Genomic DNA, 24,047 nt, shown 5'->3' with positions numbered 1-24,047 from the left:
AACAGTTAAGCCCAATACAGATAAAATATGCCAAGTATGACTAATATGAGGAATGTTACATCTCTATATCTACATGTCAATGTGCATGTCACATGTGATGCAACACAATGAAAACCTCACGTACTCGCAGTCTCAGAGTACTCAATCTGACTGTCTCAAATCTCGCTCATCACACTCAGCCACTCAGCATTGTACGGTACCTGCGCTCACTGCTGGAATATCAGACTCCAGAGGGCGCATCATGAATCAATAATACCTGCTGTAGCGTGCAGCCCGATCCCATCATGAGTAATCGTACCCTCTGCGGCGCGTAGCCCGATCCTGTCAATATCACTCTCAAACAGGCCCTCGGCCTCACTCAACCATCAATCTCTTCAGTCTCTCGAGCTCACAACACTCATCCCAATCAGCTCAAAACAATGATACATGGTGTGACGATAAATGATGATAGAGACCGAGATATGATATGGAATGATAAATGCGACCGAGTACATAACTATAAATTAAGCAAATAACTCAACAGCAAAGGAACGGCCGTTGTGGATCCCAATAGTACAAACACATAGCCTAAACATGATTTCTAACATAATTCACAGCTCAAATTCTCCAACACATATTGTACAGTAATAGTATTCAGATAAGATGACTACACAATTCTACGAAATCAACTGAGTCACAATTTCTACGATGTATACTCTCACGCCCATCACCTAGCATGTGCATCACCTCAACACCGATCACATAACACGTAATTCAGGGATTCATACCCTCAGAATCGAGTTTAGAAGTGTTACTTACCTCAAACCGTACAAATCTCTACTCCAATAAGCACTTGCCTCGCGAATCAGCCTCTGAATGCCTTGAATCTATCCACAAACAATTCGTCACTACTTTCAGCCCAAAAGGTAGATTTGTTACTTATTGAGTTGGTTGTACTCACGTTACACCTTGCACTTCGTGTGTAGATCCAAGTGTTTCCAGGCATGGTGGTTGTTCATCTCAGAGTTTCTAGCCGTTCGGAGATTATCGAGGTAGCTGCCCCGGCGTGCGCAGACCTTGACTCTCCTCCCCTATCCCTCAGCTTTACTTATTCAGTTTCTGTTTTTCTTAGACAGTGTATCAAACTTTGTATGTATATAGATGCTCATGTACTCAGTGACACCCTGGTTTTGGGAAAACTTCTGTATTGAGTTGTGACGTTTTCATCCGGTTCTATGAAATACTCACTTATTTAAATCTGCTTTAGTATATTTTGAATTTGAAAGGGTTGGTATGTAGGAGTTGTCGGCTTGCCTAGTATCGTGATATGCGCCATCACAACAGGTCGAGTTTTGGGTCGTGACAACCGCATTAATTACTTAACCCACAATCCACTAATTATATGTATATCCCTACTTCTAGAAATATGAATGAATTATCAGGGACCGAAACAATGCATTTAGAATGTATGACTTATTTTACCTATCTAGGATATATTCTAGAATCAGTATATGACTGTTGTCACCAACTTTTCAGACTAAGAATTTTATTCCTCTGATCCTCCGACAGTAGCTTTTGTAACATTCCTTGCAACAACCTATGAAAAAGATGCTGGTCAAACCTAATACTTTCGAAATATATACTGCTTTTCTATATTTTTGAATTTTCTTTACTTCTTATTGTCGCGGCGATGTGGGGAAGGGTTGTGGGGCCTGCACTCATGGGCGGAGCTAGAGATGAACGTACGGGTTCGGTCGAATCCAAAAACTTTAGTACAAATTTTGTATTTGTTTTTAAAAAAATTATTTAATATTTAATATGTATAAATTATTAATTTAGAACCCAATAACATAAGATTGCTAAGATTCGAAACCCATAAATTTCAAATCGTAGTTCCGCCTACACTACCTATCACACCAACTTCCTAAAAAAATTCAGTTGACGCACAAGTTAATTTTACTTGCATGGATCTTCTATGTATTCTTTACATGCTAGTGCATCAAGAGGTTGGCAAAATATGGACTTACTTATAATCTTTTTTTCTTTTTCTTTTTTTTTTAAAAAAAATAAAATAAAATTAAGCCAATTGCCCAGACTTATAATCTGATGATTTACAGGATTGGAGCATTTGGGCTGCACTTATCTAAAGGACATTAAGACAACAAGAGTTGCTACATCGTAATTTGGAAATGAGATATTATGAGAATTAAGGGTAGGAAGAAAAGAACAAAAGAGCATTTTGATTAGTCTTTATGTTTAATCTGCACTTTCAATAAATGGAGAGCAAAATAATGTTAATATTACTCTAGTTATGAACCTATTGTCGCCAATTTTACGGGGCATGAGCTAATGAAATTGAAATGTATGTTCTTGCACTATTCTCATTGTGGTTAGTGACTCACGATATCATATGCAATTACATCAGATCGGGTGTTTTATGCAAATCTAGAAGATATACAAGATTCAAAGTAGGCAAAAAATTCTCGAATTAGCTTCGTAAATACTTTTACATGGTACGATCCAAAAAAAAAAAAAAAAAACTAAACCACGTTAGCGTGAAATATGTGAGCGCCCAAACATATGCATTTACATTTGTTTGGAAACTGGCAGAATTAGAAATTTCACTTAGGTTGTTCAAGATTTAAAGAATATGTAAAGAAAAAGTTGACCTATATACACAGTATAATACTCCGTCGAATGATGTTCAATTGACCACCCTTCGCCCGTTCGCCGGGTATAGTTGCCCTTGCTTGGAAGAAGGTTCCAAGGAAAACTATGTTTGCCTTGGGGCGGAGTTATGTAGAGCCAAAAGGGGTTCAATTAAATCCTCTTAGTAGGAAAATTATAGCATGTAAATAGGGAGGAAATAACTTTTTCGATAATTACTACTATAAATTATTGAACCCGCTCGATATAAAATTTTCGTGTAATAGCAAAAGTGGTTAAAAGTTGCTTTAAGAGTGCACGAGTTTTCAAACTTAATTAAATTAAGATTGTTGCAACACAATGAAACAATTAAAAAGAAGAAGAAAAAAAAAGCAGGTAACTTGTAAGAGTGGAAGAACACTCCAGCCTCCAGGTCAGCTTCTACTCTTTAGTACGTACATACTGCGTTAGTTTGTGATGAAAAAAATGATAGGTTTAATTGGCATAGTTAACAACAATAGAGCTGAATTTATGCATGTGACAGTTCAATTTTGTTTTTACAACTAAAGAAATTCTAGAAAGTTCAACGTGCAGGTACTACAACGTTAGTCATGATAGGTTTGATTTGCCAGCAACAGAGATGAATATATGCATGCATGCTGAACTAAACTTTGTGCTTACAATAAAAGAAATTTCTATACCACGTGATCCTAGGGTTTGAAAATTATAAGCTTCTTTTCTCCCTAGCCAAAACTATAAATAGAAGTTCTTTTTGTTTCCAATTTCACCATCAAACTTTGCAACAAGAAAACATGACTAGTATCAAGAAGTTAACGATCTTTCTCTTTCTTTCAATTTGCCTTTTATCATCATCATGTGTTGCCTCAGCAAGTACTCATGATCACTTTCTCGAATGCCTATCTCACAAAACTATGAACTCAAATTCAATGTCACAATTCATCTACACACCTACAAACTCATCATATTCTACCATTTTGAACTCTTTTGAGAGTAATCTAAGGATAAGCTCCGACGTCAAACCATCAATTATTGTCACTCCTTTGGACGAATCTCAAATCCAGGCAGCTATACATTGCTCCAAGAAACATGGCCTACAAATCAGAATACGAAGCGGTGGACATGACTATGAAGGCCTTTCCTATATTTCTGAAACCCCTTTTGTCATCATTGATCTTAGAAACCTAACATCAATCTCCATTGATACCGAAAACAAGACTGCTTGGATTCAAGCTGGCGCGACCTTAGGGGAAGTTTACTATAGAATCGCGGAGAAAAGTAAAACACTAGCTTTTGTTGCCGGGGTTTGCCCTAGTGTTGGTGTTGGAGGACACTTTAGTGGTGGAGGCTATGGAATGATGTCTCGAAAATTCGGTACCGCTGCTGATAATATCATTGATGCTAAGCTAATAGATGCCAATGGAAGAATATTGGATAAAAAATCAATGGGGAAAGATCTCTTTTGGGCTATTAGAGGAGGTGGAGGGACAAGCTTTGGTATCATTATTTCATGGAAGGTGAAACTACTCGATATTCCAGAAAAGGTGACCGTGTTCAACGTGACACGAACATTGGAAGAAAATGCAACTCAACTAGTCTACAAATGGCAACATATCGCGGACAAAGTTGATGACAATCTCCTCCTCAGGCTTTTCCTGAGGAGCAGTGAATCTCCATTTCGGCGTGGGCAAAGGACTATCCACGCCTCTTTCACTACAATGTTCGTTGGAGGAGTCGATGAACTCCTCCACGAAATGCAAAAGAGCTTCCCCGAACTAGGGTTGGCGAAAGAAGATTGCATTGAGATGAGTTGGATCGAATCTATACTCTTCTTTGCTGGTTTCCCTAGGAGCACATCACTTGATGTGTTACTAAATAGGAACATCACAGCTAATCAAAGGGGATACTTCAAAGGGAAATCAGATTATGTCCAACAACCAATTTCTACAGATGGTCTCAAAGGTATATGGAAACTGTTCAACCAAGTAGATGAAAATTCAGCAGAATTGCAATTCAGTCCTTATGGAGGAAAATTGAATGACTTCATAGAATCTGAAACTCCATTCCCACATAGAGCTGGAAATATATTTATGATCCATTATGGGGTGGCTTGGGAAAAAATGGAAAGTTCTAAAAAACATATTTCTTGGATTCGAAATCTGTATCGATACATGGCTAGGTATGTGTCCAAATCTCCAAGAGCTGCTTATTTCAACTACAGAGATCTTGATTTGGGAGTGAACAACAAAGGAAACACAAGCTATGCACAAGCAAAAATCTGGGGAGAGAAATACTTCAAGAACAACTTTGATAGATTGGTGCAAGTGAAGACTGAGGTTGATCCAGCAAACTTCTTTAGGAATGAACAAAGTATTCCTCCTCTATCATCTTAATTAAGCTTAGTGGTAATTTATGTAGTCTGCAAAGTCATTACAGTTGTCTAAAAATAAGGATTTTCATACCGTTCTTTTACGTATATATGTACTAATAGTGAAAATAAATGGAATCACGATGTTCCAAAGAAATTGTGTAAGATATTGTCCAATTTTATGATTTTTGTTAAGAAATAAATTTTATACTAAATGTTCTCCATTTTAGTATTTGTGGACTTGGACATACATATGTGTTAATAAATGTATGGTATTTACTACTATCATATTCAGATCCCCAAAACTGTATCTTGATGATTTGACAATGGAAGAATAAATGATGGTTTAGTCATTTGTTTTGTAATAATACAAATTCATGGAATAAGTGAAACCCTATTGGGTGTACAAACTTGTAGAACATAATTAATGGACAAATACGTACGTTAAACAACTCCATTAAACTTTGTCCGAATTTTCATCTTTTGATCGAATAGCTTGACCTATTGAACACATATTTGATATCTCTAAACAAACTAATCTACATGAGTGCTACTCCTCCATGTTGACACAAAAATAAGAACAACGAGAAAAAGACATGTTAACAGAGATAAAAGTCAAAATCTGAAAAAAGAAAAAGAAAAGGAAATTAACTGGGAAAGAAGAATTCCAGAAAAGCTCCATCTTGTTGGGCTTAAACGGCCCAATGACACTCTTAACATGGTGTGATATTGTCCGCTTTGGGCCAAGCCCGCACGGTTTTCCCCAAAAGGCCTCCCACCATTAGAAGATCCCTACACCTTATATGTAGACTCCCAATCTTTTCAGCTACCAATGTGATACTTTGTTCGCACACCCAATACATCTCTCCCGGTCCATTATATTCTCTAACACTTTTTGCCTTTTTTTGGCTTCTTAAAGTGAAAAGTCGGATTATGGGGCAAACTATTTTTCTTTTGAGAAGTATTTGTCACAACATCAAAAAATTCAGAGTTTGGTTGAAAAAAGATGGTCGGAATTTTGCATTAAGATGGTGGCCGGAACATATAGAAAAGCTGGGAAAGAGAAGAAGAAGGTTGTAAATTTAATAAACACATTTTTCGACAACATAAGATGTTCAATAAATCAAACTATTAATTAATTAGGATTTTTAGATGAAAACCCTGAACAAGTCGAGGGAGCTGTCTATGTATTCTGCCTATGTATCATGCACTTCAGGGGGCAATGATCCATTGCATTTTTTTTTATTTCCTCTACTTTATCTATTTGTTTAATTATTAAAAACAGAGTTTTCCTTTACAATTTAAGCCCCTGAAGTTTGAGATTGTGCAATTAAATCCTTTCCGGAAAACAGTTGGAGGATTGCTCATGAAGACTTTAAAGTTCAGTTGTCGTAATAGTGAAGGCCTTCGTTGCCGCTGCCATCTTCTAAAATGCGATTCGACCTCGCGGTCACTCTTACTCTGAATTAACCTAATATGACAAATTATATAGTCGACCCGACTTGCTTTGAATCGAGCGTAATCGTAGTAACCTCCTCATCACATTTACTGGTACAAAACTTAATAGTTGTAGCAAAAGATACAATCTTCTTGATTTACCCAATAAAAAAAGAATATGATTTTATCATTTCAATAAAATAAAAGATTACAAATTCATTTCTTCAGGAACTTGTACCCGTATTTACATATATTTATTGGATTTCATCATCCAATCCTGTGAACGTAAAACCAATAAAGTCAGCAAATTAAAAGGATGAAGAGGATCCTATGTTTTGTTGAGCTGATGACATATTATGTTTTGATGATTGATCACGTCCAACTCTAGTCCTAAAAAGGATAAGCGGTCGCTGCAAATATAATCCGGTCTAAAAGTCCGGAGTCGAATCCATAGAGAACTAAGGCTTAGCTGTATATGTTTAATATCACTAAGAAGACAAGATTGAAAATAAATAAACATCTAAAAACTAACTATGCTTGAATTGTAAACAATTAGAATAAAGGTCTAAGGTAATGGTTTCCCCCGTTGTTGATTTCCTTAGTTGTATGTTTCTTATAGCTTTGACTTAGTTGCCTCTATCAATCATGAACTCTCCAGCTATCATAAATCTCTCTCAAACAATTATGATAATTTACTAGACGCACTCTCTCAAGCTACGCTAGCTAGATTCGCATTACAGTTCACTTAGATCGCACCCGAGGTATCGTTATCTCTAATCCAACCTCTAACCCTCGGTTATGACTCTCGCCTATACTCCGGGAGTGATGTTGTTCAAACAACTACCTAAATATGCATTCTCTCTCAAGCAGATACATAATAAATAGGAACGGCTAATTGAAGATCCTTTCAATTAACCACAATCAAAACATAGTTGAACAAATAGAGATTAAACTAATTCAAATCTATATTACTTATAACAACCAATTCATCCCCAACGCGTTTCACCAAAACCTTAGATTAAAAAAGTTAGCTACTCATGAAAATAACGAAAATCACAAAAGAATTCATATTCAAAGGTAAAAGAACAAAGAAGAAGATTAAAGATTGATGCCCAATGATCCTCCTTGCCTTTTGCCCTTCCTTCTGATGTTTTTCACTTCCAAAAATCATTCTCCCCTTTCTTGGCCGGCTTTCCTTGTTTAATATAGGGTTTAGGGCTTAAAATTTCGTGTTTTGCACTTTAGTCCCTGAAATTTACGCGTCCTGCCGCGGTCCTACCGCGGTTACGCCAGGACCGTGGCCAGAGTGGCCTTCAGAATCTGCAGCAGTGTTCTGCCGCGTCAGGTCCGCAGTTGCAGTTTCAATCGCATTTTTGACCCTGTTCCGTTTGGAATTTGGAAAAACGTAAAACATGAAAGTTGTAGACCTTTGAGTTAAATTTCCAACCATATATTGTGGAGCCCAAATGGAGTTTTGAGCAAAACGTTATGTGCATTTTACTAAACAGTGCGCAATATGCCTCATCGAGTCTTCGTTTGTTCTCAACTATCAAATTTGACCCCCGAACACGATCCCGGCTTAATTCCTTGAGCTTTTACTTAGACTTCAAAGCTTCAAATCACTTAAATTCATTCCATAACATCTATATAGCTCGGAATCACACCTACAAGGCATAAAACACACAATTAGTGCAAAACACTAGCGATTAAAGCGCAAACTCAACTAAAGTGCAGTAAATTATTGTGTAATCGACTAAAATACGCAATTATAGCCTATCATCAATGATTAACAAACTGTGATGAAAATCAGGTTTCGGAAATGAGTCTGGCTGGTTGCAAGAATGCTGTGCAGATGAGAGAAGATGAGAATATTGAACATCAAAAGAATCAGGTTTGCAGCAACTAGCTGAAGTAAGCAACTCAGACGAGAAAGACCAGCATTCCCATGCGAGTAAGGAACTCTCGAAGATCCTATCCATGTCTAATAAGGAATACGCGCCTAGGAGGACTTTGTGTGATAGAAGGAATTTGCAAATATAGAAATACTCGTGGGAACAAGAAGGATGCAAATTGGAGTCAAATAAGGAAACCGAGCCTAAATGGGAGAGGATTTCCATAACCGAAATACTTTAGGTTTTGGAGCATTAATTGAAAGAATTTCGGCCAACCTTGCACATATAAAAGAAGACCGTTTGCCACAATTCAAGACCACTGCTATTGAGAGAAATAGTGAGAATACTTCAGACAGTAAGGTACTTCTGAAGATTCAACTCAATCAGCTACAGAACAGGTTCTTGAAGATGAAGTTACTTGAGTTCTTTAGTTATGATGTTGAGTCTTTTGTTTTGAATTGTAGCCTCTCTGCTTTCATAGAAGTTTTTTAATAGGTTATTTGTGAGACATAATTTTTCATTAGCTTTCTAGGCTAGAGTTAGTCTGGAAAGGGGTTGCTATAATTGGGTTGATTGTAGGGGTAGGGTACTCGAGTTAATCCCCTCAGCTATTGAGCTATTATAACCTAAAACTGCTCTTTGAAGTTAGTGGAGATTTGAGAAAAATCCTACTGGGTAGGTCGTGGTTTTTACTTCCTTGAGCAAGGAGGTTTTCCACGTAAAAATTTGTGTTGATTATTTTTTGGCAATTATTCTTGTGTGAGTCTGCTTAACTAGTTCAAAGAACCAGGTTCTTTGAAAACATAAAAATCAAGCAAGACACAATTAGTCTAAATTAACAAATCTCTAAGGTCACATCTGTATGAATAAACAGAACTTTGTTGGAACACTGTCAGTTCTTTTATACAGTAACTATTACTAGTAGGAAAAAAAAAAACTCATTGATAACTCTGACAATGTATCAAGATACATGATAGAGTAATACCTAACCCACAATCCACAAGTTTTGCGTTCCTTAACAAGGAAACCATCAGACCGTAATCATCATGTTGACAAGACTCAAGAGCTGTAGAATCTAGACTACAAATATTCCTATTTATTCTAGAAATATGAATGAAATTAGCAGGAACTGAAACAATTCAGAGAATGTATTTCTTATTTTTCCTATCTTGATTCTAGAATCAGTATGACTGTGTAACACCAACTTCTGCAAACTAAGAATTTTATTTGTCAGATCTTGCGCTAGTGATTCTCCGATTTTAGTCTAACCAAGTACTTTAGAAACAAACAGATCTGCAGGAGTACACCAGTATACAATTCAAAGTACACTTCTTTTCTGAATTTTGAATTTTCTTTTCTTTATTTCTTTTTGTCAAGGCGATGTGGGGAAGGGTTGAGGGGCCTGCATTATCACACCACACCAACTTCCTAAAATAAATTCAGTCGTCGCACAAGTTAAATTTACTTTCATGGATCTTCTATGTATACTTTACATGCTTGTGCATCAAGTAAGGTTGACAAAATTATGGACATATTTATGATCTGTTGATTTACAGATTGGAGCTATTTGAGCTGCACTCATCTAAAGGACATGAAGACAACAAGAGTTGCTGTTATTCAATCAATATTACTATAATAAATAACGAAACAGTAAACTTTCTGAAACAGAAAACAGAAACAGAAAGTTAGTACCAAAAGAATGTCGAAATAATATCTGAAAAATAGGTTCGGAATAAATCGAGCCACTGAATGCACAGTGTGTCCTTAAGAAAATTATTCCGCTCAAGTACCCGAGGTGCTGGAATATTATCCTCCTAGGATAGAACGATTTAACTCACCAGTGTATCAGTACCAAAAACTCTGATGAACTTCGAACCACTCAATGGTCGTAAAATACACTGGAAAATGTTGTGTAGAAGAAGAAAAAGAAGAAGAACAGAAAATTTCGTAAGAAAAGATTCTGGGATTCAAGGCATATTTATAGCCTTTCTGGCACTGTTTCTGAAAAGGTTTGCAACCTTTCAGAAACAACCATGGCTGTTGAAACAGGTGGGAATATTTCTGATTGGAATATTACGGGAAAAAAGGATTTAAAATATTCCGGGAAAGAAACGGCCCGGGTCACATCGCGGGTCTTGGGTTATTGAATTTTTATTAATTAATTAAATAATTGAAAGAAATTTTGTCCAAAAAAATTAATCAATCAATCTTTGACCGAATCCGAAGCTGAGCCAAGCGAGCGGCGCCAACGACACCACGAGGCTTACTTTCTTTCCAACCCATTTAACACCAAGAGAAGTGCTTTCTCAATATTAGCACATTCACTTTTCTTTCCACCACCAATGAGGGGAACTTTGCTCTTTTCAAAGCAACAAGGAGCTCACTTTCCCTCCACTTTCTTCTCTCTATTTCCCATTCACCAATCTTTAAGCCCAGCAATCCCCCACATGAATGTGGAATGGCTATAAGACAAAGGAATGCACAGACGAATGTGTGATTTACATGCAAGAATTAATTGCATCTGGATAAGTAGGTTTCCCTTTAAACTTTTCGTAGTGAACTTATATAGGATATACTCGGTCAATCGGCAGATTTGATATCTTTGAACCGCCAAGCTTTGTTGTATACCTAGACAACATAAGCCACTGTCACGACCCAATTCTCCCTCCGTAAGATATCGTGACGGCACCTAGTCTCTACGACTAGTTAAGTCTAACAATTTGCGGAATAATCGAAAATAAAGATAGAATCAACAACTAAATTTCAACAGATAACTATATAACGGAAAAATGCCGCTCCGCATATACAAGTAAACCAACATTCGAGTATAAACAATATTCCTAAAACCCGGTAGTCACAAGTCACAAGCTCTAAGAATTTGTCTAATTGTTTCTATACATCAGTAACTAGAAAAATAAAGGAGGAACAACATCAAAGGGATAGAGAGGGAATTCGAGGTTTGCGGACGCTGGCAGATATACCTTGAAGCCTCCGGAGCACCAGTAAGTACGCAACTAACAGCGGGGCTTGTATGAGGTACCTAGATCTGCACGCAAACATGTGCAGAAGAGTAGCATGAGTACAACACAAGGGTACAAGTAACTGCCAAGCCTAACCTCGGTGGAGTAGTGACAAGGTCAGGTCAGGGCCCTACTGGTATATAATAAGTAAGACAAGAAGATATAATAATGTGAAAAGACTGAGAATCTAACAAGGAGAATTCTACAGAAAATAACAACACAATACATAGAGATAAACAATAGGGTCGTTCCGAGATACCATCTCGTAGTCCCAAAAGTAAATCCTCAACGGGGGATCTCCCGAGGTACTGCCTCGTAGTTCGAAAAGTAAATATGCAGGGGGAATCTCCCAAGATACTATCTCGTAGTCCGAATAGTAAATATGCAGCGGGGGATCTCCCAAGATACCGTCTCGTAGTCCGAAAAGTAAATATGCAGCGGGGATCTCCCGAGATACCGTCTCGTAGTCCCAAAAGTAAATATGCGATAGGGGATCTCCCGAGGTACCGCCTCGTAGTCCCAAAAGTAAACACACAACTCGAAATCGATAGAAATAACAATTTCAGCAAGAAATCCTACAGTTTATTTCAGCAAGAAATCCTACAGTTTAAGACTAAGTACAAGTCAAGGAAAAAACTAGGAATTCAACTAAGCATGCTACGCAGAGTTTAAATAAGCATTTAAGACACGTTAACATGCGACATTAGGCTAAACAGGATAACTACACATGTCGGAATAACTCAATTAAGATAAAACAGGTTACTGTTAAGTAAAAACCAGATTTTACAATAATTAGACCGTGTACGCATTCGTCACCTCACGTACACGGCGCTCACATATAACAGAAGTATCACAACAGTACCAAATCCTAAGGGAATTTCCCCCAAACAAGGTTAGGCAAGCCACTAACCTCGAGCCAATATCAATCAATCAACAAGAATGTCTTTTCCTCGATTTTTCCGACTCCGGATAGTCCAAATCTAGCCAATAACAATTTACTATAAATACAACTATAATACACTAATCTAATTAATGGAATCTAGACTTTAACAAGAATTTCGAATATCGCCTAAAAAAGTCAACCCGGGCCCACGTCTCGGAATCAGGTAAAAGTCACAAAATACGAACTCAACCATGAGTTCACTCGTACCAAAATTACTCAAATCCGATACCAAAATCTCAATCAAAACCCAAAAGTTTGGTTGAAGAACTTTCCAACTTTCCCCCCAAATTTCTCAACCCAAATCTTAAATTAGAAGATGAAATTAACGATAAATTATTGAAATATAACCAAAAACAAGTTAAGAATCATTACCAACAGCTTCCTCTGAAAATCCTTCAAATTATTGCCTAAATCCGAGCTCTCAAAGTCCCAAAGTGAAAATGAGATCAAGCCCTCGTAATTTCCCCTTTTTCTGCCCAGTGATCTCACTTCTGCGAGGGATCCACCATATCTGCAGAAAAACTATCACAGGTGCGGACATCACTTAAGTCCACAAAAGTTGCTTGTGCAATCAAGGGCCGCACATGCGCGCCCGCTTTTGCGCTCCATCCTCCGCTCCTGCGAGTCCACTTCTGCGGAACTCTGACTAAACCTGCGGTCCCAGCTGGGAAGGCCCAGATTCACTTATGCGGCTCAAAGGCTGCTTCTGCGGTGCTGCACCTGCGGCCCAAAGTGCGCTGGTGCGATTACACCAGGTGCAGCAAACTTTAGCCTATCCAACATAACTCCAAATGATTCGTTAACCATCCTAAATCAACCCGAGGCCCCCGAGATCTCAATCAAGTATACCAACATGTCCTAAAACATCATACGAACTTAGTCGAGCCTTCAAATCACATCAAACAACGCTAAAAACACGAATCACACCCCAATTCAAGCTTAATGAACTTTGAAACTTCAAACTTCTACAATTGATGCCAAGACCTATCAAAACATGTCTGATTGACCTCAAATTTTGCACACTAGTCATAATTGATATTACGGACCTACTCCAACTTCCAGAATCAGAATCCAACCCCGATATCAAAAAGTCCACTTTCGGTCAAACTTCCCAAAAATTTAACTTTCGCCATTTCGAACCTAATTTAGCTACAGACCTCCAAATCACAATCCGAACACGCTCCTAAGTCCAAAATCACCCAACGGAGCTAACTGAACCGACGAAACTCCATTCCGGAGTCGTCTTCACACAGTTCCAACTATATCAAAATCCTAGAACTTAAGCTTCCATTTTAGGGACTAAGTGTCCCAAAGCACTCAGAAATCAAAAACAAAACCTCCCGGCAAGTCAAATAAGCATAAAATTATACGGGGAAAGCAGTAAATAGGGGATCAAGGCAATTACTCTCAAAACGACTGGCCGGGTCGTTACATTCTCCTCCTCTTAAAATAATCGTTCGTCCTCGAACGAGTATAGAGACATACCTGAAGTGGTGAAAAGATGAGTATAACAGCTGCACATATCATGCTCGATCTCTCAAGTCGCCTCCTCGACCGGCTGACCCCTCCACTGAAGCAATGACCATTGACCTCAGCTTTCAAACCTGCCTGTCCAAAATGGCCACGGGCTCCTCAACATAAGATAAATACTTGTCCAACTGGACTAAGCTGAAATCCAACACATGAGACGGATCGCCGTGATACTTCTGGAGCATAGAAACATGTAATACAAGATGAACTCCTGCTAGACTAGAAGGCATGGCAAGCTCATAATCAACCTCCACAACTTGCCGCAACACCTCGAATGGACCAATAAACCTCGGGCTCAGCTTGCCATTCTTCCTAAACCTCATAATGCCGTTCATGGGTGAAACCCGGAGCAAGACCCGCTCTCCAACCATGAATGCAACATCGCGAACCTTCCGATCCACATAACTCTTCTGTCTGGACTGGGCTGTGCGAAGTCGATCTTGAATCACCTTAACCTTCTCAAAAGCATCCTGAACCAATTCTGTACCTAATAGCCTAGGCTCGAACCAACCCACTGGAGACCGACACCGCCTACCATATAGAGCCTAATATGGTGCCATCTGAATGCTCGACTAATAACTGTTGTTGTAGGCAAACTCCGCAAGTGGAAAGAAATGATCCCAAGAACCCCCAATCTCTATCACACACGCACGGAGCATATCCTCCAATATCTGAATAGTGCGCTTGGACTGTCCGTCCTTCTGAGGGTGAAATGCTGTGCTCCGAGTACCTAACTCCTGTTGTGTGGCCCTCCAGAATCGTGATGTAAACTGCGTACCTGTCACGACCCAAACCTATGGGCCGTAACAGGCACCCGGTACCTTACTTAACCGAGTACCAATATAACATATCTTTCATATTGTACTTTCATTGACAAATGGGCCAAACGGGCCGTAATGGGCTAACCAGAATAAACATAGGGGAAAACTCAATATAGGACGACCAAAACATAGGCTGGCAAGGCCATACAAACATCCGTATACATGACATCTGTCTACAAGCTCCTAAGAGTACATACTTATCATAAAGGTCGGGACAGGGCCACGCCATACCAAACAATATGCGTCTAAATCATACTGACCAAAAAAGCAACTCCGGAGCAAATGGAGCGCACCAACATCTTCCGCTGAGCTGATAGCCTACTTGGAGGACTCTCGACCTGTCTATCGGGACCTACGGGCATGAAACGCAGCATCCCCAAGCAAAAGGGACGTTAGTACAAATACTGTACCGAGTATGTAAGGCACATAAATAAGTACATAAAAGACATGGAAGAAATATAGAGTAAATGACTCAACCTGTAAGTCTGGATAACTCTATAAATCATGAAATACTTATAGTGTCATGCATATGCGTATGAATATCATGTCGTGCAAAGGTACATGTGTTCATAACTTCATCAAGCCTCTGAGGGTATCCCATCATATCATCTCGGCCACTGTGGGCAAAATCATCAACGTATACCAGCTGATTAGGTGGTGGTGCGTATATAACGCCGTAACCTTTTCCCATATATATATATATATATATATATATATATATATATATACGTATATAACGCCATCTAGTCACCGGTCAATGTACATGTATAAATGAATGCAATGCATGAGAAGTACATCAATAAAATCTCTTGGAATGTCATAAGACCATTATGCCTTTGAGTAATATTATGAAGTAAACTTTATCAACTTACGTATTTTCTGAGACACATGAACAAACGATAGAATAATAGGACACATAACATCTTTAACATTTCTATGAATAGAGTCATTTATGGAAGTTGTGCATTTGCTCGTTTCATTTGTAATGTATGGATCATGCCAAAAGGAAAGAAGGGATAACCTTAACATACCTGAACTGATTCTCTTGACAATCCCTCTAACACATGTCTTTTGCGAAAAACACGTAACAGTGGATCGAAGTAGGAAAAAATCCGTATGATATTTTGGAGAAAGATTGTACCGTGCTCTCTTAGAATTGCAAATTCCGTTGTTATTACGCAGTATAACTTCGTATGAAATTTTGTTGAAGCAAAATCACGTTGCCAATCTATCTCACTTTGTAAAGGGTACATATGAAATCTTTTGCTGAAGATGCGTTACTTGGAGGTTGGATATAAGCACCTATCTTTGTGAATTAGAGAGGTCATATACTTTAGTGGGTGTGGGCCCCACTTATTTGATGATTTAGCAACATAATCCTCTAAGAATGCCACCTTATTATATGAATTTAAGAGTCATGTTTATCTAGGTCCTTGGGTGCCACGTTAATATTTATTAGGCTTATTCAAATCTTAATTTATTAATCACTAATTCCTTAATTAATTGTTAATATCCCGCTAAAATTAATAATTACCCGATTATCCACATAATTAAGAATTATCTCAAATTACTTAACATACTACTCACCTTTAACACACCTTATACACCTTATTATCATGGTCATGTGGTACCTTGTATGGCACTAGTCCATAAATACCGGGTATTTTAGCTCGGGCCGTATTTTATCCCTACATGTCAAACTTTGACGAAAATTCATTTTCTTTGATTTGCTTACCCTCTCACCTTTAGGAGTTTACTCATCACTTGTTTGAAATAACATAATGCTTATAATCTCAAAATATTCTCATTCCCGAACTTACGTCGATTAGCTTATGACAAAACTTTAACGTACGAAAATGCGGAATGTAACATCTCATTTCCGAGATTATATCAATTTACTTAAGGTGTACTTCCATGTACAAAAAACACGGGGTGTAACATCATTCCCCCTTTTGAATATTAGTCCTCGAATGTTGATTGATGCACTTATCATTTTCATGACTTATGTCTTTTGAATACTTTAGTACTCTCCTTGCCATCTAAGCAACTATTTTTTGATACCCAATTTTTCCCTATGTATTTTATTCGCAAAATACTTTCAAAATAACATGTACATACTATATAATCATGCCCAAGTGTTTTGGTATTTTTTCCTAATTTTTAAAAGATTTTAAAATTAATTTATTATCCATTTTAGCAGTACAAAAGCAAGTAATTATTCCCAAAACTATCAATTTTTGTGAATAATTTATTTTATTCTCATATTTATATCAAAATATAGTTAAGGTGATTTTTGTATATTTTTACAAATTTATCTGGTATTTTTAAAAGCTAAATTGCATATAATTACAATTTTAGCCTATTTTAAGATTTATAGCATTTCTATAATTGTATAATTGGTTTCAATATTTTTTAATTAATATTTATATATTATTAATTAGTTAAGTACTTTTAATTTGCTTTTAAAATCATTTTTACTATTTTTATAAAATAAAAGGGGTAAAACTGGCTATTTAAAATTTGGCCTCATTTCGTTTTAATTNGGCTAGCCCAATTCCTTATCCTTAACCCATTTAACTACCCGACCCAAGCCTCCTTTAATCCAGACCGTTGATCAATCTGATCAACGGTCACGATCTCCCATTTCCATTTTTAATTCCCCAAACCATACCCTATCCCCCATTTTTGTTTAGTCTGCCGCCCTTGAATACTCTCCACTCTCAAAACTCTCTCGAAGGTTCTTCGGAACCCTAGCCTATCTCCGACCCTTTTCCACCGTACTTTCACCGGAATCCATGGCTTCTCAGGCCATGAATGGTCTATACTCACCCCTATCCACCATTAGACCTTAGGATTTCGAGGTTTTGAAGTTTGACTTCGAGGGTTCTCTCTCAGATCTTCTTAGATCTTTGGTTCCATGGCTTTTCCGGCCATGCTCCGGCATATTCAAGCACGAGAAGCCTGATTCCTGACCTCTTCGACCCAGGATCTGACTTTTCCAAGACTTTCTCATTTCTAGTGGTTTCTCCGAAACCCTAAGTTGTTCGAGGTTTTTCTCTGTTTATTTTCTTAGATCTATGGTATGTTTGTGTTCTACTGGACCTCTAAATTGCTTTCCCCAAATTCTCTTTTCAAAATTGTTATTTTTCGATTTAGGGTTTCTGAAAGGTTTTCAAAAAAACATATCTTTCTGATTCTTGTTGTTCTTTCCTTTATGTGTGTTTGTCTATACTATGCTCCTATTTTTTCTGTTACTACGCGTGTGTTGTTCTTCTGCTTCTTCTTTTCCTACTACATGTGTTTACTGTTGAGTTCTTTGATTTTGTTTGCTTTACAAGACTCTGTTTGTGTTCTTGCTAAGCATGTTTCATATACTGTGGCTTAAGTTTACACCACCTCTCTTTTCCTCTGAACTTGCTTAAGTCCCGACTTTTCTAAAACATGCTCTTTTATGCTCTTAAATCAGCTTTCTTTCTTTGTTGTTTCAAACTTGCTATCCTATTTGTTTTGTTTCTTATGAGGCTCTGAAACAGACCTTTGAGTCTATTTCAATGGCTTGCCTTCTCATCTCTATGTCTGCTTCGATTTGAAACCCTAGGATTTGGGGTTTTCTTTGGCAAGTTTGATTTGGTGTTTGGACTAGGGTTCTGCATTGGAACCATGGACTCTTAGACTCACTATGAGTCTACAAACTGAACTTGTTTTCCCTTTGCTTATGATTCTGAACCTTTCAATATTAGACTCTTTTCTCAGTAACATGACGACCCTTTTGTTTGATTTTTCTGTTTTATATATGAGAAGTTCTTTCAAAAAAGGTTTTGCCAACTACTAGTTGATTCTCAATTCCTTTAATGGGGTTTGACTGATTGTTACTGATTTTCTCTAATTGAACCATCTTTACCTTTTCTCGACTTGGTTCATTCGAACAAAGCCTGCCACTTTGATTTTACTGGCTGTTTGATTGATTCCCTTTCCTTATTTCACACAAACCGTGTACCATTGGACTTGTGCCTTAAATAACTTCCATGTATTTACCCTTTATTGTACTGCCTGGAAAATATTTTTTCAAATCCCTTTCCTTAATTATTTTTACCTGTTTGAAATCAGAATCCCTTAATTAAAGGGAGATTTATTTCAATGTTATTTCCTTACCTTGTTCTTAGTTGTTTGCTGCACTATAAAAGGGGCTCGACCCTTCAGCACTTTTGAACTTTTGAACTTTTGAACTTTTGAACTCTTGAATCCTAAGTTCAATACTCATACTCTCACACGCATATTCTCAATCACAATACTCTTTCAATTCTCTACTCTCTTCTGAGACCTTTGCTTGCAACTTGGCTTGCAACTTGGCTTTTCAAGACTGCTGTTTTACTTATTTGTTTTCCCTAAAACTGGTATGTCCCAATTTAATTTCAGCTCCTTCCCTATGTGTTTACTTTATAGTTGCCATGTTCTGGTTTACTTTGTTGGTTATACTCTGTATTAAGCATTTTCTTTCTTTTATGTTTACTGCTTGCTATAAAATCCCCATACCCTCATTCCCCTATGTGTGTTGAGTTAAAGTTCATGGCCTGGCCGCATCCAAATTGCTGCCCAGGTCTGAACCTGACCTTCAATAGGTCCTAACTCCTAACTCAAGCTGGTAGGCTGGTCAGGGGTGTGCCAGCATCCTAATTGATGGGCATGACCACTAGTTTTGTCATGGCTTTCCCTAATTCCCCCTCTATTGCACTTACAATTATTCTTAGAATCTAAGTTTTGCCCCCCTCCTATGAGCCTTGCCTTGGGGACCTTGAGTTCCCTCTGAACTTGGACATTTGAGGGCTGGCCCTTCCACACTGCACTACAATCTGATCCTGCAAATGTAATTGGGTGTGAGCACTGCCTGGAATTCATGAAGCTCCTTGGAACTTTTACACACCCAAAGGATGAGAAAGGCTTTGGAAATCTGATCTTTGGAAGTTGGTTTATCTCATGCTTCATACTAGGAGTCTGAATTAGGCTCTCCTTGGTTGGAACTTTAATTTCTGATGTAATTTTTTTTCTTTTATTTTTATTTTTCTTGATTCATTCGGGTTGTAATAATTTGTAATAACTATCGGGGGTGTATAGTGAAAAGGGGAGGGTCACTCATGTTATGCATGTGGGTAGACATCATGCTTTAGGTATTTATTTCTGCAATCACAGCCTGTTTTTCGCTTATGCATCCACATATAGAAATCCTGCCTATAAGTTTATGCATCCACATATAGAAATCCTGCCTATAAGTTTATGCATCTACATATAGAAATCTTGCCTATAAGTTGTTTCATTACTGCATTAGAAATCCTGCCTATAAGTTGTTTCATTACTGCATTAGAAATCCTGTTTATAAGTTATGCATTTCATTAGAAATCATGTCTATAAGTCTCTGCACTTCTGCATATAGAAATCATGATTATAAGTTTCCTGCACTTCTGCACATACACATGTCATTAGGCAAACAATCCATAGGCTAAAAAAAGTAATCAATTGCATCTTAGATACCATGCTCTTAGGATTCCTGCTCTTACATAACCGTTTTAGAATCAATAACGCTTAGAATTCATGCCTATAGGAGCAATCGTTTAAATCTGATTCACCCGCAAAGTCTAAAATCAGTAATAATGTTGTTAACATCCGCAGAATTGGTTTATTTCTAAAGTCAGTAACCTTCTTTAAAATCAGTATGTTTGACCTTGTTAGATATCATGCCTATAGGTTTCACCTAGGCAAACCATTAGGTAATCAATTAATTATACCAGTCTTTAATAATTACAACCAGCAGGCAGGCCTAATTCGGACTTCTTATCTGAACATATGTAATAAATCAGCCCCTCCCTTTACGTAAGTTTAATTAAAGACCTAACCAGTACTTGTAAGTCATGCTAAACAATTTCTGCTTTGAATGAGGAGGCCCATTTGAGCCTTAACTGCTATGTGTTTTCCTCCTTAACTGCTCTTATGTGTTTTGTTGTCGCACTAGATTTTGTTCTTTTTAAACTTCAAAAGCCAATATCCCTTTCCTCTAGGATTAGTAGTCCCAACTACCTCCGGGACTGATAGGATTGGGGCGGGTAGTAGCATGCAATAAGTAACGAGACCATTCCGCGCTTCAGTACCTTAACGGGGTGGGAAAGGGTAGACATGGATATGATGATCACGCGATAACACCACGTGTATAATTGGTTACCGGGTGTTGTGTGGGTGATCCATATTATTTATAAGCCTAGGACCCCCTCCCTCTTTATGTGTTTACTTCTCTCTTTCAGATTTTTTTTAAATTGCAGTTTTCGGTTCTTTTAAACCTTGCCCTTTACTTTAATCATTTTTTAAATAAAAAAAATCTCTTTAAATGTCCAAGTACTTTTTTTCTTCTCTCCCAAATTGTCGCCGCATTTAATCCCTTTGCCTGATTATTTGTATCTATTATTTGACTCCCATTCTTCTGCACTCATATATTCTTTAAATAAATTATGAAATTGCCTAGTCCCAAATTTCAGCTCGTTTATTTAACTTTTATACTTCCCCTATTTGCAATCGTTATGTGAGAATTGTCTTGTATGTTTATTTATTGTTTATATTTAAAGTCACAATTGTAGCATGGCCGGGAACCACACTAGTGGATCTTGGGGGGTGCCTAACACCTTCCCCCCGAGATAATTTCAAGCCCTTACGCATTCTCTGGTTCTTCTTCTTCTCTTTATTTCTTTCTTAGTGTCCTAATGCACTTAATCATTAGGTGGCAACTCTTCTAAATCTCAAAACCCTAATTCCCAAAAGGGATAGAGTTGTCCGCCCAAATGTCGTAAGCCCGATTTCGCCTTTAGAGAAAGGGGGCGCGACAACATGGCGACTCTGCTGGGGATGTCTTTAAGGCTTTTACCATTTCATGCTATTTGTGACTTCATGCTTCTTTACATGTCTTTACTTGTTTTTAAGTATTTATTCTTTCTTCTATTGTGAAACTAACTTGGTTCTTTGTTTCTTTTCTTTAATGCTTTCTTTTATCGCTTTCCTTCAATACTGTTGTAAAAACTGCAATTATTGTAACCATTATTTTATGAACGTGAAAGTACATGACAATTTGTTAATTATTGTATTGCATTTTTTTCGACATCATATTCCACTCGTGCCAAACAAAAGACCTTAGCAACGCTTATAATGAGTGGTTGCGCTCTTCCGATATTATCACCCCTAAATCCGGCAAAGGCATATTTGCGGTAAAGCCAGTCGATCAACGGTGTAGTCGACAGTTTCGCGCCTTTCCCTCTTGAGTTGTCCGCTCAAGGGTACCAGTCTAAAACCCCATAGAAACCCTACTTTATTTAATTGTGCATGCATCATGGTCAAACCTAGCCGAGTCAGTTATGTTGTCCACATAATGACTCTTTAAGATAGCCTTGTCCAAAGTCCACTGGGTTTCCTTGAGACCCAAACGGACCTTACCACGTTCTGTGCATTCATTTGGAGAACTAAATGCTTCTTATGCTAATTATTGATGTTAAATAGTCGAGTCCTGTGGGGGAAAGGGGCCTAACCCTTTGTTTTGCAGAAATGAGGCACGAAGTCCCCAGATTCGGCATGGTCACCAACATCTACCCAAAATTGCTAAGCTGGTGGGAGGATCTTCACTCTAGTGATCAGATTTTGTCCGGAAATATTTGNCCCCAAATTGCTAAGCTGGTGGAAGGATCTCCATTCCAGCGATCAAACTCTTGTCCGGAAGTATCTAGGAAACCTGCCTTCTCTCCTAGACATTCAACCCAACAACAAAATCATAGAAGCTGCAACTTTGTTTTGGGACTGTGATAGATCGGTATTCCGCTTCGGAGACATTGAGATGACACCTTTGCTTGAGGAGATAGGAGGACTGGCTGGGATACTATGGGAAACTCCGGGCTTGCTAATGCCGGAAAATCGTAAGGGTAGGGGTTTCCTTAAGATGATGGGTCTAAAGAAGAATTCCGACTTGATATGTTTGGAGAAGTCTTACATTCCCTTTGACCATTTGTATGAAAGGTACGGCCATAGCAAATCATACCGTACCTATCCGGACGAGTTCGCCATCACCTCATTGGGGCACATCCATCGAAGGGTATTTGTGTTTATGTTCTCTTTCTTGGGGATGATAGTTTTTCCGAAAAAGAAAGCAAGAATCCATACCAGACTAGCCATGGTCACCAAGACCTTGATGGAAGGAATTAACGGGCAGCCATTCAGCCTTGTGCCAACGATAGTTGCAGAAATATACCGAGCCCTAGAAAGATGTCAACAAGGGTCCAAACATTTCGAGGGATGTAATTTGCTACTCCAACTATGGCTCATGGAGCACATTCAAAGGGGTGAGTACCGGCAGGAAATCCATCGTAGAGACTGGGATGATCATATCGCTTTTCATCACCCAAAGCGAATGAACTATATGCCCAACATGTTCGCCCAACCAGAGAATGCTAGAGAGTGGGTCGAGCTCTTCGACAATCTTACTAAAGACCGGGTGCAATGGATGTTTGAATGGTTCCCTACTGAAGAATTCATCATACGGTCTAGGGAATTTCTGATACTGATCGGTTTAAGAGGGACCTACCCATATGTCCCATTCCGGGTTATGAGACAGGCAGGCAGGAAGCAGGTTATACCAAGGGTCGACAAGATGAGTCATTTCCGGGCTGACTTCCAGGCTGACGATAGTCCGTACAAGTGTCAAACTCAGCATGCGTGGCACTGCAAAATCATCCTGGGAAAGGATTCCATAGAACCAGACAGGTACCACGCTGGTTATACTCCATACTATCCAGGCTGGTTGGAGGACGATCATAGTGGGTTAGGACAACCCGGGTTTGTTCGAGGTCACAGGATTATCGGCGAAAGGGCTGAAGCACAGGTAAAGTACAACCAATTGCGCAAGAGGATGCGGGAATGTGAAAATGAGCACCGCGAAATACAAGAAGCCAATCAAAAGCTAATTGGAGAATGGAAAGATATGGCTGTCAGCGCCAACAAACGACTAATCTGTTTGGAGCGGGGCATAGTGGAGCTGGAAAAGAAGTTCCTGAAGAGGGTTGAAGATTGCCGGGTTGCTGAAGGAAATGAAGGCGGACATCTAGCGAGGGACTACTTGTTGCTAGGATTGCGTGAGCTGGGAGAACTGTACGAAGGAGCCAACAATGTCGTGTCTGGGGAAGATCCTTCTGGGAGTTTATTTTTGCTTTACAAATGTAATAAGGCCTATGGCCACTAGTGACACTTTTATTTCCTGTTATTTAGTGTCGTTTTAGGATTCGTCTTATTTTTTATCAATAAAATGTAGCATTCTAAGTTCTCCAAAATTACTTCTCGCTAGGCCTACCTCGGGCACAACGAGGCTCCCAATTT

The 24,047-nt window shown here is 38.4% G+C and overlaps 1 protein-coding gene across 1 annotated transcript; it reads left to right on the top strand.

The window, feature by feature from the left end:
* The first annotated feature begins 3,437 nt into the window (after positions 1-3,437).
* On the top strand, positions 3,438-5,235 carry LOC109214673 (berberine bridge enzyme-like 28). The gene has a single exon (XM_019378613.1). The coding sequence runs from the start codon at positions 3,438-3,440 to the stop codon at positions 5,034-5,036; it is 1,599 nt and encodes a 532-aa protein (XP_019234158.1). The 3' UTR covers positions 5,037-5,235.
* Positions 5,236-24,047: the final 18,812 nt, after the last annotated feature.

Source organism: Nicotiana attenuata, unplaced genomic scaffold (assembly GCF_001879085.1).
Source record: "Nicotiana attenuata strain UT unplaced genomic scaffold, NIATTr2, whole genome shotgun sequence".
Taxonomy (NCBI): Eukaryota; Viridiplantae; Streptophyta; class Magnoliopsida; order Solanales; family Solanaceae; genus Nicotiana; species Nicotiana attenuata.
The sequence above is the reverse complement of the archived record's forward strand: the minus strand, read 5'-3'. Positions and strand labels throughout refer to the sequence as shown.